At 43.6% G+C, this 13856-nt stretch overlaps 1 protein-coding gene across 1 annotated transcript in view; it reads right to left on the bottom strand.

The window, feature by feature from the left end:
• Positions 1-9662: 9662 nt before the first annotated feature.
• T265_07773 (hypothetical protein) overlaps positions 9663-13856 on the bottom strand; it is a gene marked incomplete at both ends in the record, with an annotated part of 7962 nt that continues 3768 nt past the window's right edge. Inside the window, 4 exons of the mRNA XM_009173385.1 lie at positions 9663-10251; positions 10940-11463; positions 11500-11765; positions 11807-12297. Of these exons, the coding sequence (XP_009171649.1) occupies positions 9826-10251; positions 10940-11463; positions 11500-11765; positions 11807-12297 (1707 nt within the window). The remainder of the gene's footprint in view (positions 10252-10939; positions 11464-11499; positions 11766-11806; positions 12298-13856) is intronic.

Here is a 13856-nt window from a genome sequence, read left to right on the forward strand (position 1 = left end):
GTGGCCAGTTACTTGTGAAGCATTTCAACGAGTTCATGCTGACTACTGTAGTCCTTTTCTCGGTAAATACTATGCTTTAATTCTTATTGACGCATATTCACGTTGGCCTGAAGTTTTGCTAACTACGTCTCCAATTGCCGAATTTACTCAGCAAGCATTGAGGGAAGTATTCAGCCATGAGGGTGTACCAACTGTTTTGGTCACTGATAAGGGCATACACTTCACTGCAAAATTCCCTGAAGAATGGTTAAAGGGTCTTGGATGTCGACATCTGTTTACTGCTCCGCGACGTCCCCAGTCGAGTGGACTTGCGAAGAATTTTGTCCGAACACTAAAGTCTGGCATTATTTTACTCTCTCCTACTACTTTTGTGGAATTGGATCGTGGGATTGATGATTTTCTAATCCAATACAGGAACGCAGTCCATTCCGTTACTGGGAAGAGTCCTGCGCTTCTATTTAAATCTCATTCGTTGCGTACAAGTCTTTATTGTGCCAAAACGGCTGATGTTACGTTTTTCAAGGGTAATGATTTACGGCCTGCTATAAGAATAGTACTTTCATCAAGTGGCAAGCGAAAGGTCACAATTCTCGATTTGGATGATTACTCTTGTCATCGGAGACACATTGACCAGGTTGAGTTCAATACCAGAGGTCAGTCTGTTAACGGCACTCCTGCTGTTTCAAATACTAATGAGTCCTTCGTAGATGAACTTATGGTGTCTGAACAAAACGTATCTGAAGAACACACAATCTGTAAAGAGTCTGAAGTTTCCAGTCCGAGAAGATACGAAAGATTGCGGTCAAGACCACCACTGGACTATAAACATCCACACGCTCATTCAAGGTGTGGCGGATGTGATGAACATGACTGATACTCTATCCGTTGCTCTATTCATTATTCTCTTGTTTTAATATTCCATATGCTGTACATATTCGCCAGTTCGAATACATATGTGCTGGTTGTTACGCTTCGCTGAATTCTGGATTTCTACTTCGTCTGGTTATACCGATATACGTACGGAACTTAATTCTCACATAAATCCTCTAACGTAAATTGGCTTTCTGATCCAGAGAGAGCAAGGACGCGGCTTTTCAAAAAAGCAGGTTCAATTCTAAATGGATGCACGATTTGTGGATGCCCAACGAGGTATTTTGAATGAATCCGACAAAAGTGCGCAGGCTGTGTCGTCGTGATTTTGTTTCGTGCTCTTTAAACGTGGTTGAATTCCCATTGTCAGTCTTCACATAGGTCGTCTGTCCATGTTGGAGGTGGCCAATTTTCATACTAATGCAGCGTGTCTGCTAACAAAGCAAATATGTGAGCAACTTGGTAGAACTAAGTTGTTTTCTGCTCTTACCTATCCACAAACCTATGTGATGAGTTATCCCATAGTTTAAGTGTTTGGGACCGTAGGCTATCCAGTGTACGCCATTTTCACATTCGCTTAATTCCAGCTGATGGTGTGGTACACTTACATTCCGCGGTTAACTGGACCAGAATGGCGTGTATGATTAGCCGCCACATAAGATTTCTTTCAACTTTGGGCTTTTAAGTTGATGTTTTCGGTTCAAGTGAACGTCAGTATAAGAAACAGTGGACTCATACTCAAATATAGATTACGTTATATGATAAAATTAGTTGTGGCATGTTCTCGAATTCCTTACCGAGAATGGACTTGCACTTAGCTTGGTAATGTTTTCCTCACTCGTTTCAGACTTTCTTGGCCCAGTCAACTTGAACATAGTATGATAAAAACGCCAAAATACAGAAGGTGCTAAAGTATTTGACACATTTCATTCATATATGATTAGAATGTTTCAAACGCCATTGGAATCACGTCAGCTCTAGATGAAACTGACTCCAACATCGAATATATTGTTATCGATATCACTAGGTGGGTATCCGAGGGTTCACTTTCATCATAAAATTTGAACGATGGTTTAATTTTCTCCCTTTTAATATAACTGCTTTTTCAGATACTGTTTCATCGGAGTTCATTTTCAATTTATTGATCGCCTTAAGGCCGCTAGATTAATTAGCTGAGTCCGTAATTTTTCTCACTGCTGTTCGAAATAATTTCTTCCAAATTATTAAAATCCAACCAAGGAACTTCAACTTTCCATCTTGAAATCACGTGGAGAATGTAAAAATTGCGTTATACTGGGGAATGTATAAATGGCTGGCAAAAAGGCTCAATGCTCACTGCGTCCTTTGGTATCGAACTAGCATTACAAAAGCGAATATGTATGCCTGCGCTCTTCAGTCAGTATCACCGCCGCACCTGATCGATACTTTTGGAATAAATGTAGACGTAGGCACAATAAAAACAGTATTAGAGCTGCTCTTCAGTCTTTCAGGAAGAACTAACAAAATTCATCAAAAACGGTCATGAACCAAGTGAAATTTAGGGGATTGTGCTTCCAGGGCCGACCGAATATTACCTTCCTTGAATTTGACTCAGTCTTTTCATTCCGAAATTCAGCGTGCAAGCGTTTCTACGCGAGTGAGAATGTACGTTGACTTATCTAAAACCTTTTCTACAACAGGCAGTTCCCGTGAAGATTTCAACTCTCGCAATTCTTCTAAACTTCAATAACTGAACAAGAATCCGAACTCTTGGAGATCATCAAAACCCCAACGTTTACTTCTTTGCCGGTGAGAACCTTTTCGATTGGGAGACGGAGGCCAGGCACAAACTCTGTTGAATAAGCTAACAACCATCATATCACCTTTTGACATGCGCCTTGCACTATCAAAGTGAAAATTTACGCTTCAGAGTCAGGAGTCTCTTAACATGCCCCTTACAATTCCAGAATCGTTGGACGTTGTGGGGAATTTTACATACTTCGGTAGTTGTGTAGCTCTGGCGGAATTGTCTGATAAAGTTGGTGCACGAATCTCGTTTGCTAATTTGCGTCACTTATAGCTCCAAAGGTATGTCATTTGGTCTTAACGTTAGCGTTTGTCAGACTACAGTAATGGCTGTATTGTTGTATGGTTGCGAAACATGGCCACTGTAGACAGTGATTTGAGGTACAACAGGCAGTTCCCGTGAAGATTTCAACTCTCGCAATTCTTCTAAACTTCAATAACTGAACAAGAATCCGAACTCTTGGAGATCATCAAAACCCCAACGTTTACTTCTTTGCCGGTGAGAACCTTTTCGATTGGGAGACGGAGGCCAGGCACAAACTCTGTTGAATAAGCTAACAACCATCATATCACCTTTTGACATGCGCCTTGCACTATCAAAGTGAAAATTTACGCTTCAGAGTCAGGAGTCTCTTAACATGCCCCTTACAATTCCAGAATCGTTGGACGTTGTGGGGAATTTTACATACTTCGGTAGTTGTGTAGCTCTGGCGGAATTGTCTGATAAAGTTGGTGCACGAATCTCGTTTGCTAATTTGCGTCACTTATAGCTCCAAAGGTATGTCATTTGGTCTTAACGTTAGCGTTTGTCAGACTACAGTAATGGCTGTATTGTTGTATGGTTGCGAAACATGGCCGCTGTAGACAGATGATTTGAGGCGTCATCCGGTTTCTACCACAGATGTCTCATAAGCGTTGCTGGTGTCGGATAGCGTCAACGAATTTATAACGAAGCGATTAGAAAACGGGTACTTGATTGTGCGGCAGGTAGTTCAGTCACCGAAACGGTCAAAATCATCAGCTGCGGTGGCCCGGTCGTGAGCTACGCATGCCGAATTATTGTTCTCCATGCCTCTTTTGGGATGGCGCAACCTGTGAGGTTGAGAACGTGTGACTTGACATAAGGGTGTGTATTTGATTACGAACAGCGTAGGTGTTGTTGGTGCGGTTCGCCTTCCAGGATGAGATCTCCTCAATTTCCCCCTTAAGCTCTCGGTTGAAGACGCTCTGAGAAATGGTGGCCACTCGATGTCAGTGGCTCTCGTGCTGTCGGTTCCTGTCCTGGTTGAGTGTTTGAAGATGTAGGACATCACAAGTTTTCGCCACTCATCCATTCCTTTCTCTTTACTTTAAAGATTTAAATATGATTAGGTAAACTCCGTAGTCTTACGGTAGTCACTGTCCAAGACGCTTATGCTGACTCTGATGATTTGGAAAGCCTCCTTTGACTACTGAATGTAATTGACCTGCCGCTTGATGCATGTGGTTCCGCTAAAATTTTGCGCACCCGCCATCAAGAGCCCATATCTTTTGACATACAGTCTTTCTCTGGGGGTACCAAGCCGTGGAAAAAACCTCATACAACCCGCAGACATTAGTCTCTTGAAAGATGGTGATCCCTTCAGAGACCGAGCGCTAAAGTCCTTATGTTCAGTACAGGTGGAACCACGCTTCGGGGCTAATTACGAAGTCGACAACAATTATGTTTTGATAATATATAAACTTGATGTTGAGGATGCTAGACGGTCGGTGCACGGGTTTTGCATGCCGGTTTTTTGGATAAAATTTTACAGAACATTGATAGCAGCACTTACCTCTATTGACTGCGCACCACTGGAACATTAAGCTTATTCTTAAATTTCAATTGGAAGCCGAATCTCACGGAATCTGGTTCATGTGGTCTTATTCGGAAGCTGGGATTGGAACTGTTGAAGGGACTCCCGTATATTTTTGAAATTCATTTCGAAGGAACTTCACATGTATAAACAGTCTGTTCCATCACTGTGGATGTCTTCTGGGAGTATTCGCTGCACGGGTTCCTCGGAGAACGAAACGGTCGACGATGCGTCATTAAATTTGTGCTACTAACGTTACCACAGTAGATGAGCCTTATGGACCATTCACCTTATGGGCGAACTGGCACAAGTAGAGAATCAAAACGACTAGTACGCAATCATACAGAACCACTGGAGTTGGAAGAAAGCTACACATTTCGAACACGATTGTAGATTATAGTATTCTGTTTAGGTTGAACGCCATTAGGTTTGAGAGAAATGTGCCTTATTTTCGGTTTGTCTGCACGTATAGCGTTATTAAGGGAACAGTGAAAAAGCGTACAGTGACCGAAGCAGAAGCGAGTAAACGAGTTGAAGGTGCCTGTGGAACTTAAGCGAACGTGGGTCATGCATTGAGTTGTCTGAGAAATGCGTCTGTTAGGCTACCTTTTTCCAGTTCGGAAATTCTAGCTTCTGTTTGGCAAGTGTTTCGCTTTTTACAAGCCACGGATTCCGACTTCTTGTGACTTACTGAAACTTGAAATGACGAAGGACACCAGCATCCAAATGACTATGCGGTAGAAACACTTACCTGTGCATTACGGTTGTACCACCACGCCAAAATCAGTCGCCGGTTCAGGGTAGACTCTTGAGTGTTCGTTTTCTAAATGTGAGTTTGAATTAGTAGTAGTAGTTTCAAGTAGTAGATCTTCGAGTGCTGTTCAGGACCCTCGTAATTCTCCGAGAATGATAGCTCATGAAAACGCTTTATTGCTTATGAAAAGCCGTAGGAAAGTCATATGAAAGTCGTATGAAAAGTCCATACTGTAGCCCACTGAACAGTACTGCTTACAATAATGGTTCAAAAGTGTCCATTCTAGAACGCCTATGTGATCTTGAAAAAATCGTCCGAGAAAGTGCCTAATTTTGCGCAAAGGATTGACGTAATGTAGTGCTACACGTGTTGCGTTTTCTTTTGTTCAGCGATGCGAGTACTGCTCGCCAGCCTCTGGTCTATTTTTCCATAAACTCTTCAGTGGACTTTCAACCGAAAAGAAAAATATTGTTGTATTTTGCTCCACTGAAGTGTTGGCGCATACCTTCAAGGACTAAATGGGAACCACGGAGCACAGGGTGCAAAAGAAAAGGCGTACAGAACCCCTATTTGCGACTTCTCGTACACCGGATGATAGGTCGAACTTTTGGGCTTCACCTAGGTATCAGCCGCTGCCGATTAGTCAATGCCTCATCCGTTCTACACCTGTGAAGACGCTTGATGAATGTTAGAATTTCAATAAGTTAGCTTTACTCCGCGTCCAACGACGTAACAGACGGTGCTCCTGAAATGACGCGGCAAAATGTGAGGTTGGAAAAATATCCTTATACTGTTCTGCACTCGAGCAAAAATAGTGAAATAATCATTTTTTCGTGTATAATATTGGAAGGCTCGCTACTAAAGTGAGTGAATCATTCACTGATGATTGACGTCAAGTTCAAAACTGGAAGATGGCATCCAACCATGACCTATGAATGCGAGGCTAAGTGTGGCCCAAACTCTTCAAACTATTTATGTCCTAAGGAAACGCAACTGTCTGTCTCACTTATGAGTGAACGGACTATGGTCTGTATAGAAAGATCACAAATTCAGTACTCTGACGTATTAGTTGACTATTGCATCCAAAATGGGCTACCGGCATGCGCAAAGTGCCGAAGACCAGTGGCTCGGGCTGGCTGGTGTGACGTTTGAAAATTAGGCATATCGCATCCAAATGTGATTCGCCCAGAAAAATTAACAACAATTATTGGCAAATTCATATAGACTAGCGCAGTACAGCAGTACAGCGCGTACAGTAGGCTAGGCCAATATCATCACCATCAACCATCAAGCGTACACGGGTCCTGGTGGTGCCAAGGTCAGAGCCTGATTACTCCGTGCTACAGATATTTGTAAGGTATTGCTAAGCATTGGTAACAACAATGTAAATCGGGTAGTGTTTGAACACGAATTCCGGGTGTAGTGGCGGTGGGAACAATGAGTGGGGTAGTTAAGAAGTAACACCCTATTGCATATGAACAGCTTCAGTAGCAAAAAGATATTTTATTGAATAGCCGCTCGTTCAGTTAACACTCCGAAGGTTTACCAGAATTCATCACAACGACATTTCTTTGCAGCCCATATTTCCTACGATCAGAGTGCCGCATCAAAACGCAGCCCTTCAGTCTTCCACCCTTATTGATCCAGTCAAGAAAAGGACAGTAACGAATCCTAAAGGATTCTTTCCCGTTCGTCCAAATGATTGTGAAACTCTCGGAAATATACGACTGTATACAAAATGCTTCCTAGCTCCCTTTAAAAGGCCCTGATATGGCATGAAGAGCACAAACTGGATACCTCTGCGTATCTATTACGACACTTGCTCCTATTATGCACCATGGGTGGTCAGTTCTGTTTCAATATGAACAGCAACATAATGTAGTGACGATGTGAAGCCTGCTTGGACCGGTCTTAGTTGATCTGCAGCAAGCAGACTGAGGCTTACTACGGTGCGACGGTTTGCGTAAGCCCACTGAGTCATGCTGAAGGACGGTCATGTGACCCACGGAGTATCTCCTCCCTGGCTGTTCAGTAGGTAGAGGTCAGACAAGCAGTCTATTAGCCCTCCTGATTAATGTTCCCAACAGACGTGGCAACTTAAATTTACTGTGGTAGTCACACGAACTACCCTAAGGGTGTTGCTGTCTCCGTTTGAGCACCCTGCAGTATTTCAGCGGACTTGCACCCATGAATTCCACAAAGTACCTCCATTCTGCACCCCTAATCGTGTGATGACCTCGGCCAGTCCGCCCTAATCCCTGGAAAATTCAGGGCAAAGAAGCTGAAACATGCGACTGCCGACGCCTCCTATCTTTCTTCATTAATCTTCCTCAAGTTCCATCCAGCCTCATTTGAGGACCACTCTTCCACTGATCCCAGTTGTAGGCACTTCAATGAAACCTGCAGTAAATTGACTGATTTCACCTGACCGCTTAAATCTGCTGCTCAACGACCCCCACTCAAATTGCGTTTCCCCATTCGTATTGCAGCCTTTATTGCCCGAAACCTTAAACAAGCTGGTGGAAAAATCTGCCCTAAGGAGCATTTTTGATACCTTATCGACAGATGTTGGGTGCATCCTGACACCTGAATACAAGATCCAAGTGCAGTATTCGAGCTCACGGCACGTTTGCTGTCAAGATGCTACCGAAGAAGAACTTTACGTACCCGCCCAGACGATTGCGCTGGTGTTCACACAGCTTCCTTAATTATATACCTGTAAACAGTCATCCTTTTGCTGTCCGTCAATCTGTTTCCATAAAGACACGCATCGGCCGGAATAATTAGCATAATTTTTACATTTTCTGCTGATGCACCAACTGTAGACCCAACACCGGGATATCTATCGGAATTATCACCCTTTCGCTCACCACGATGAACTCACTGGAGACTTAAGTGAGCAGCGTCCCAGTTTGCACCAGCCATCACTTGCTGACAAGCGAAGTTTAGATATGATACTGGTGAGCACCCACTCAAAAATCTGTATTGACCACCAGTTCCTCATCAGTATTTGGTTTGAGCTTGAACTCAGCGTTTAAGGCACGGACTTATTGAACGGAAGGCCCGTGGTTCGAAAACAACTTCGGCACCTCGACCCCTCTAGTCTGGACAACCTGGTGTATCTCAGCCACTGGGCCTCCTTCGGGTGGCATCACCTAGGCACTGGGCCTGTTTTTTTTCGCTATGCAAACACATGCAAGGCGCACTCCAAGGGAACGACGCTCTTGGTTACGAACCTGTATCTTAAGCAAGACTTGGAGAATGTGGAAGACGCCGTCTAGTTATTTAATTACCATCAGTCCGCACAGATTTCTATCAATAGAATCTCAAATGCGATCCCTTTAAGGCATACGCTTTACATCTTCAAAATGAAAACTACCGCGGCAGGATTTCGAATCCTCTTGAAACTTCATGGAAAGTACTTTAATTTTAAGTTTGTGGTTCACGAAATATTAACGGGTATTCATTGGCGCAAGGTTTGCATATAAGAGCCGGGAAAATTTGTCATAATGAGAAGTTAGGAGACCTTGAAGGTAATTCAACCAAACTGCGGTAGTACGGCTGTCGCCGTACAGCTTCACCAAAAGAAAGGAAAGGCTTTGGAACAAAAAGAAAACCTAGGTGGTACCCCTAAAATGTTTTCACCATATTACTATAACGGGGATCGAGTGCAACAGATATTGGAACAAACTTCCGTAACAGCATTCAACGCTGTCTTACTTAATGAGCAGCAAAACCCGGTTGGCGCTAACAGAAATATTAGTTTTCTCTTCCTGAATTTGGTGCGTGAAGTACGCCTAAGCAGGCCCAAAAATGTCCGAAACTTCCAACCAGCACAATCTAATACCGCCTACTGAACTATCAAACAACAGTCGTTTTGCTGAGGCAATGATGATTTGACGCCACAAACCCATGTCTAATAAGTTCGGATTGTAGCTATCTTACCTCAGTAAGGCTGGCATAGAAACATGTCTACAGCCACAGTACCCTGACTATGAGGACCATCATTTGTCATAGGGATATCACTGGTCTACTTCTGTCCGAAAACATATCCGCTGAATTCTTCTAAGCTTGGTTTGTAAAAGGCTAGTGAGATAAGCGAAACGGCTGGAGTTAACCTAGCATAGTATGACGGTTTTCCTTACTCCACGACATTGTTCATTGGTAGCCGTTGAAAAAATACGGCAGAGAAGTCACCTCAACAATCGATGAGTAACACAGCTAACACAATCCGTAGGAACCGATAAAATACGTTGGGGGAACACGTTGGTCCGTCGTTGACCGCGAAATTCCGGGCGAAACCAAGGAAACTTAACATGGAGTATTCGTCCATAGGCAAAGGTAGCGCTTAATATAACGACCAGCCAAACGATACAAGGGACTGCACATGTCCAGTGTGAAGGACAGTCGTATCTGTTATTGAAATCACAATAGCATCTAATGAGAAACAAAATGTTATTCGATTTCGAAATTAACTTCGCTTGCACATTGCAACCACCATTCGTGTAGTATCGGGGAGCGCATTTATTACCGCGAAAAAGTGTACAAACGTATGTACAAGTTATATGGCAAATATCTAATTCAAAATGCAGCTTCCATCCTCTTCTTTTTCTTCTTTGGAAATACATCAACATGGTTTGGCTCAGCATCCCCAACAACCAAGCTGGATTCTGACGCTGACCGCTTACGATTCTGGCGTACAACCGCTGGTTTCACTTCCATTGCCGCGCATTCAGAAAGATGGCGTTTCTTTTTTTTCTTCCCCACGTTCGGGTTTGTGAGTTCGTTAGATTCATGCATCGTGGCAGCTTCATCATGATCGGGGTCCGTCTTTGTCTTAACCTCCTCTTCCTCCATCTGTCTTAGTTTCTTCTTTTTCTTTTTAGGGAGAGGAACTGACGGTACTGACTCACCGTCCATCTCCGTTGGAGAGTGTGCAGTGATTGGAACCTTCTGATTCAAAATCGTGATGGCCTTCTTTTTCATTTTGCGAATAAATTTCCGAGCCTATACGTTGAAAAGTGCACGTGAGTGAGTGAAAACAAGCGATTAAATTGCCATGAAACAGAATTAATAGAGTAGCCTCATAGGTGTTCTCAGATAACACGATCGATCAATCTACATTTCCAAGAAACGATATCCGAGTAAGAATGAGATGGTAAACCAAGACAACAGATAACATAGCTGAGTATTATATTCTTTGAAAAACAACCCAACGGGAATGGCATATGCTACTTGACCCGTAAAACCTAACATAGCAAGCCGATTTAGCACCACTATTCACCTTGGAACAGCAAAACACCGTCCAGACAAAGTAAATTGTACACTTTAGTAGCCTTAACAACTTAAGAGGGGTTCGGTAATCACACTATCCCATTAAGTCTGTAAGGCTTGTGCACACAGATACAGACACTACAGATGAGTCTGTTTACGGGTAAACGTCCCGTGAATAACCAAAAAAGCTTGAAATTACCTGTTTAACCCAGATGTTGGTACACATTGTTATTCAACTGCTTTGTTTAAAAACTGCAAGCCCGAAAAAAACGAACAACAGTTTCATGTTCCTAATGGAAATGGCAGCCATCAGTCTCATGAGAGAGCGATTAGCTGCCATACAAATGATTGGAGTGACAGTTACAAAAGCATTTAGATCAGTACTCAAGTCAAAATTCTGTCGGAGACCGTATACACTCACCTCCACGTTAGCAATTTCCATCGCTTCAGCATTCGTCAGTGCGGTTTGACCAGTCTCGAAAAAGTTCAGGCGATCTTCGATTTGTTTTCTCAAGTGCTTGCCGTAAATATCGGATAATATCTCACTGAAGCAATCCAAACGACAGGCTATGGCACATTTGGCAGCCAAAAATCGGGAGATACGTCCCTTATTCTCTCTGGCTGCCCTGGATATGAACGGGCTGTGGAAGATAAGTCCATATTTCGGTGTTCGTCCACGACGTCGTAGCGCTCGGAATAGGGCTTTCTCGGCTCCCAAGATTTGAATGGTTGATGCAGGGAACTTAGCCAGATTCATCAGCGATCCCGCATGCGATATCAAGCGGGCACTCACTCGGTCCCCAATAAGTGTGCTCAAATTAGGGGCTACGCCGGACAACTTGGAGGCGAGGTAATCCTGTAATTGTTTCCGGCGATCCACTAGCGACAAGATTTTCTCAGTAAATGCCGTCAGATGTTCGGCGTCCTCTTCAGTTATATCGAAACCTAAAGTTTATCAACAATGACTGAAAAAGGACTTACCAAACGAGGAGGTGGCCGCATCAATAATCATCTGAGCCCTCTCACTGTCAACAATCGCTTCTAAGGCCTCCAGTTTGTCTTGTGTGACTCCTTCGCGAGTTCCAATCAGACCAATCACCTTGACGAAAGTGACATTATCGGGCACTATTTTGACCAGCTCTGGGAAGTGATAGGAAAACCACTCCTTAACACGCATGCAAAACACGTTGACATCTTTGTCTAGTTGATCGAGCAGATTGATCGACTGAATGATCATGTTGTCATTTCTAAGCAGATGCAGTGGTAAAGGTGAAATGTGACGACAAACCTGTTCACATTGAACTTGACCTTGGCACGTGAATAACTGTGACCTAAACCGAGTTGAGCCTTGGACTCGGCGAAATGGGAAAGCTCTTTGATGTATGTTGGAAATCGAAGTCTGAGAGCACGAAATGCGTCTGTTAGTATAGACTCTGAGGAACAGATTAAAGTGTCAGGAAAGCCGGCTTCCGGACTCTTGATGGCATCTGCTAACTTTCTTTCCGCCACACAAAGCATGGTGGCACCGTCGAGAGGTAGATTTTCCAGTAGGAAGTTTTTCAAATCCTCGTGTACCATCCCTTCTGATACAGCGTTGCAATTTTGCAGAGCACTGGCAGATGACGAGAATGGGGAGAAGGCGTGCAATTTAAAGGACTTGCAAAATGTTTCGTCGTCATCCAGTAACTCCTTAGCCAGCTCCACTATCGATTCGACATCAGCTGCTTTAACACGTAGTAGGGCGTATCCCAGAGCATGCTCGAAAAGAATGAACTTTTTCTGATAATATAAACATGGAAAAGAAGGAACTAATTGATCTATGGTTATCAGCGGCAAAAAAGAGGCTGAGTAGACCGTACTAACAACATGCACCACATATTGAATTCCTTATACACAGTAATCATTGGCACCAGATTCATGTGACCTCAGATTGAAAACAAATCGATGAAGAAATAATTTCAAGTCAATATACCAACAATTAACTTACTAAATGAGCCGCGTTGGCAATTTCCTCAAAATCGAATTCGCCTATGGTGAAGTATTTCAAACTGTCCCTCAATACAACGGTAAATTGTAAAGAAATTCGCGCCCTGTTTGATGAACTCTAAATGACAGTGCTTCATCCGAACCTTCTATTGCTCAAAGAGCATTAGCCATTTTATGATCAGTGAAATATGGGTAAACAGGAATACCTCCGAAATGGATAAGGCTAAACGAAAGGATTCTTAATAAATGCAAAAAGTTGCTTAACAAATAGTCTCATTCGGTTATGACAGGAGAGTAAACTGGATCCGGCTAACTGACTAGTCTACGATAGTTCGCTTCAACGTTCTTCGAACCTGGGATTTTCGTTCACGACAGGTCGAAGACAAACGTGCTGCACTCCTACTGGAAAATCACAAGATTTTTCTGACTACGAGGGGGGCAACCGACTGTGCTTTCCAAGGCTTTCCGCCCCGACGATCCTTGAGGGTCGATTTGTACCCTGAATCCACTTTTCCTGATGCGCTTAAGTGGGATCGTATGCAGTCCTGAGAGCTGTGAACTACTGTTACATTCATCCCACACACGCCGCTATTTTAAACCCAGCACACTTTGCTGCAGGGTCTGGGAAATTTACACATCCGAACACCCACCTTCTAGTAGCTTCATTGGGTATTCACCGGCACCAGCCAACACGAGTGTTATGACGCATTTTCTTAACTTAGTTCTCCGTCTGAACCTTCCAACATAGCATTCCCATCAAAACAAACACCAAAGGGGCATGTGTATTGACGCCCAAAACCCAGTCAAACACTACTACAGCGCGCCTATGTACAGTACATCATCATCGATAGCATAACATGTGTTCAACACTGATGCCTCGATGCCGTACAACCATCATTTATTTGAAAGCCTTGTTGTAAACAAAATTAAGGTGAATGGGGGTTAGTGCTAGCTTGCCATAATCATTCCGAGGTGCTTACACCTCCATACATTCACTCAGGCAATCTGAATAGAAACTGACAACAAGAACGCCACTAACATTGGTTGGCAGCCAGACCTTGTAGTCTCCAACCAGGCGCAGTGAGGATCACGCGGTCCCCATACTGGAAGGCAAGTAGCACCGACAGCACCCTAGCGTTTCGTGATCTCCAACACACTCCCCTGCCAAGTCAAGGGTTGGCCACCTCTCAGTCTACGCCACTCTGAATTGGGCATGGAAAACAGCACTCTCTTCGGCAAACGATGGTTTGCCGAACACATGTCCCAACCAACGCAGCTTCTGGTGCTGGACACATTCTTCGACAGAAGTACCCGTTTCACAACCGGAAACGAGCTTTCTAACTGCCTCGTTA

Source organism: Opisthorchis viverrini, assembly GCF_000715545.1.
Source record: "Opisthorchis viverrini unplaced genomic scaffold opera_v5_188, whole genome shotgun sequence".
In the NCBI taxonomy this organism is placed as follows: Eukaryota; Metazoa; Platyhelminthes; class Trematoda; order Opisthorchiida; family Opisthorchiidae; genus Opisthorchis; species Opisthorchis viverrini.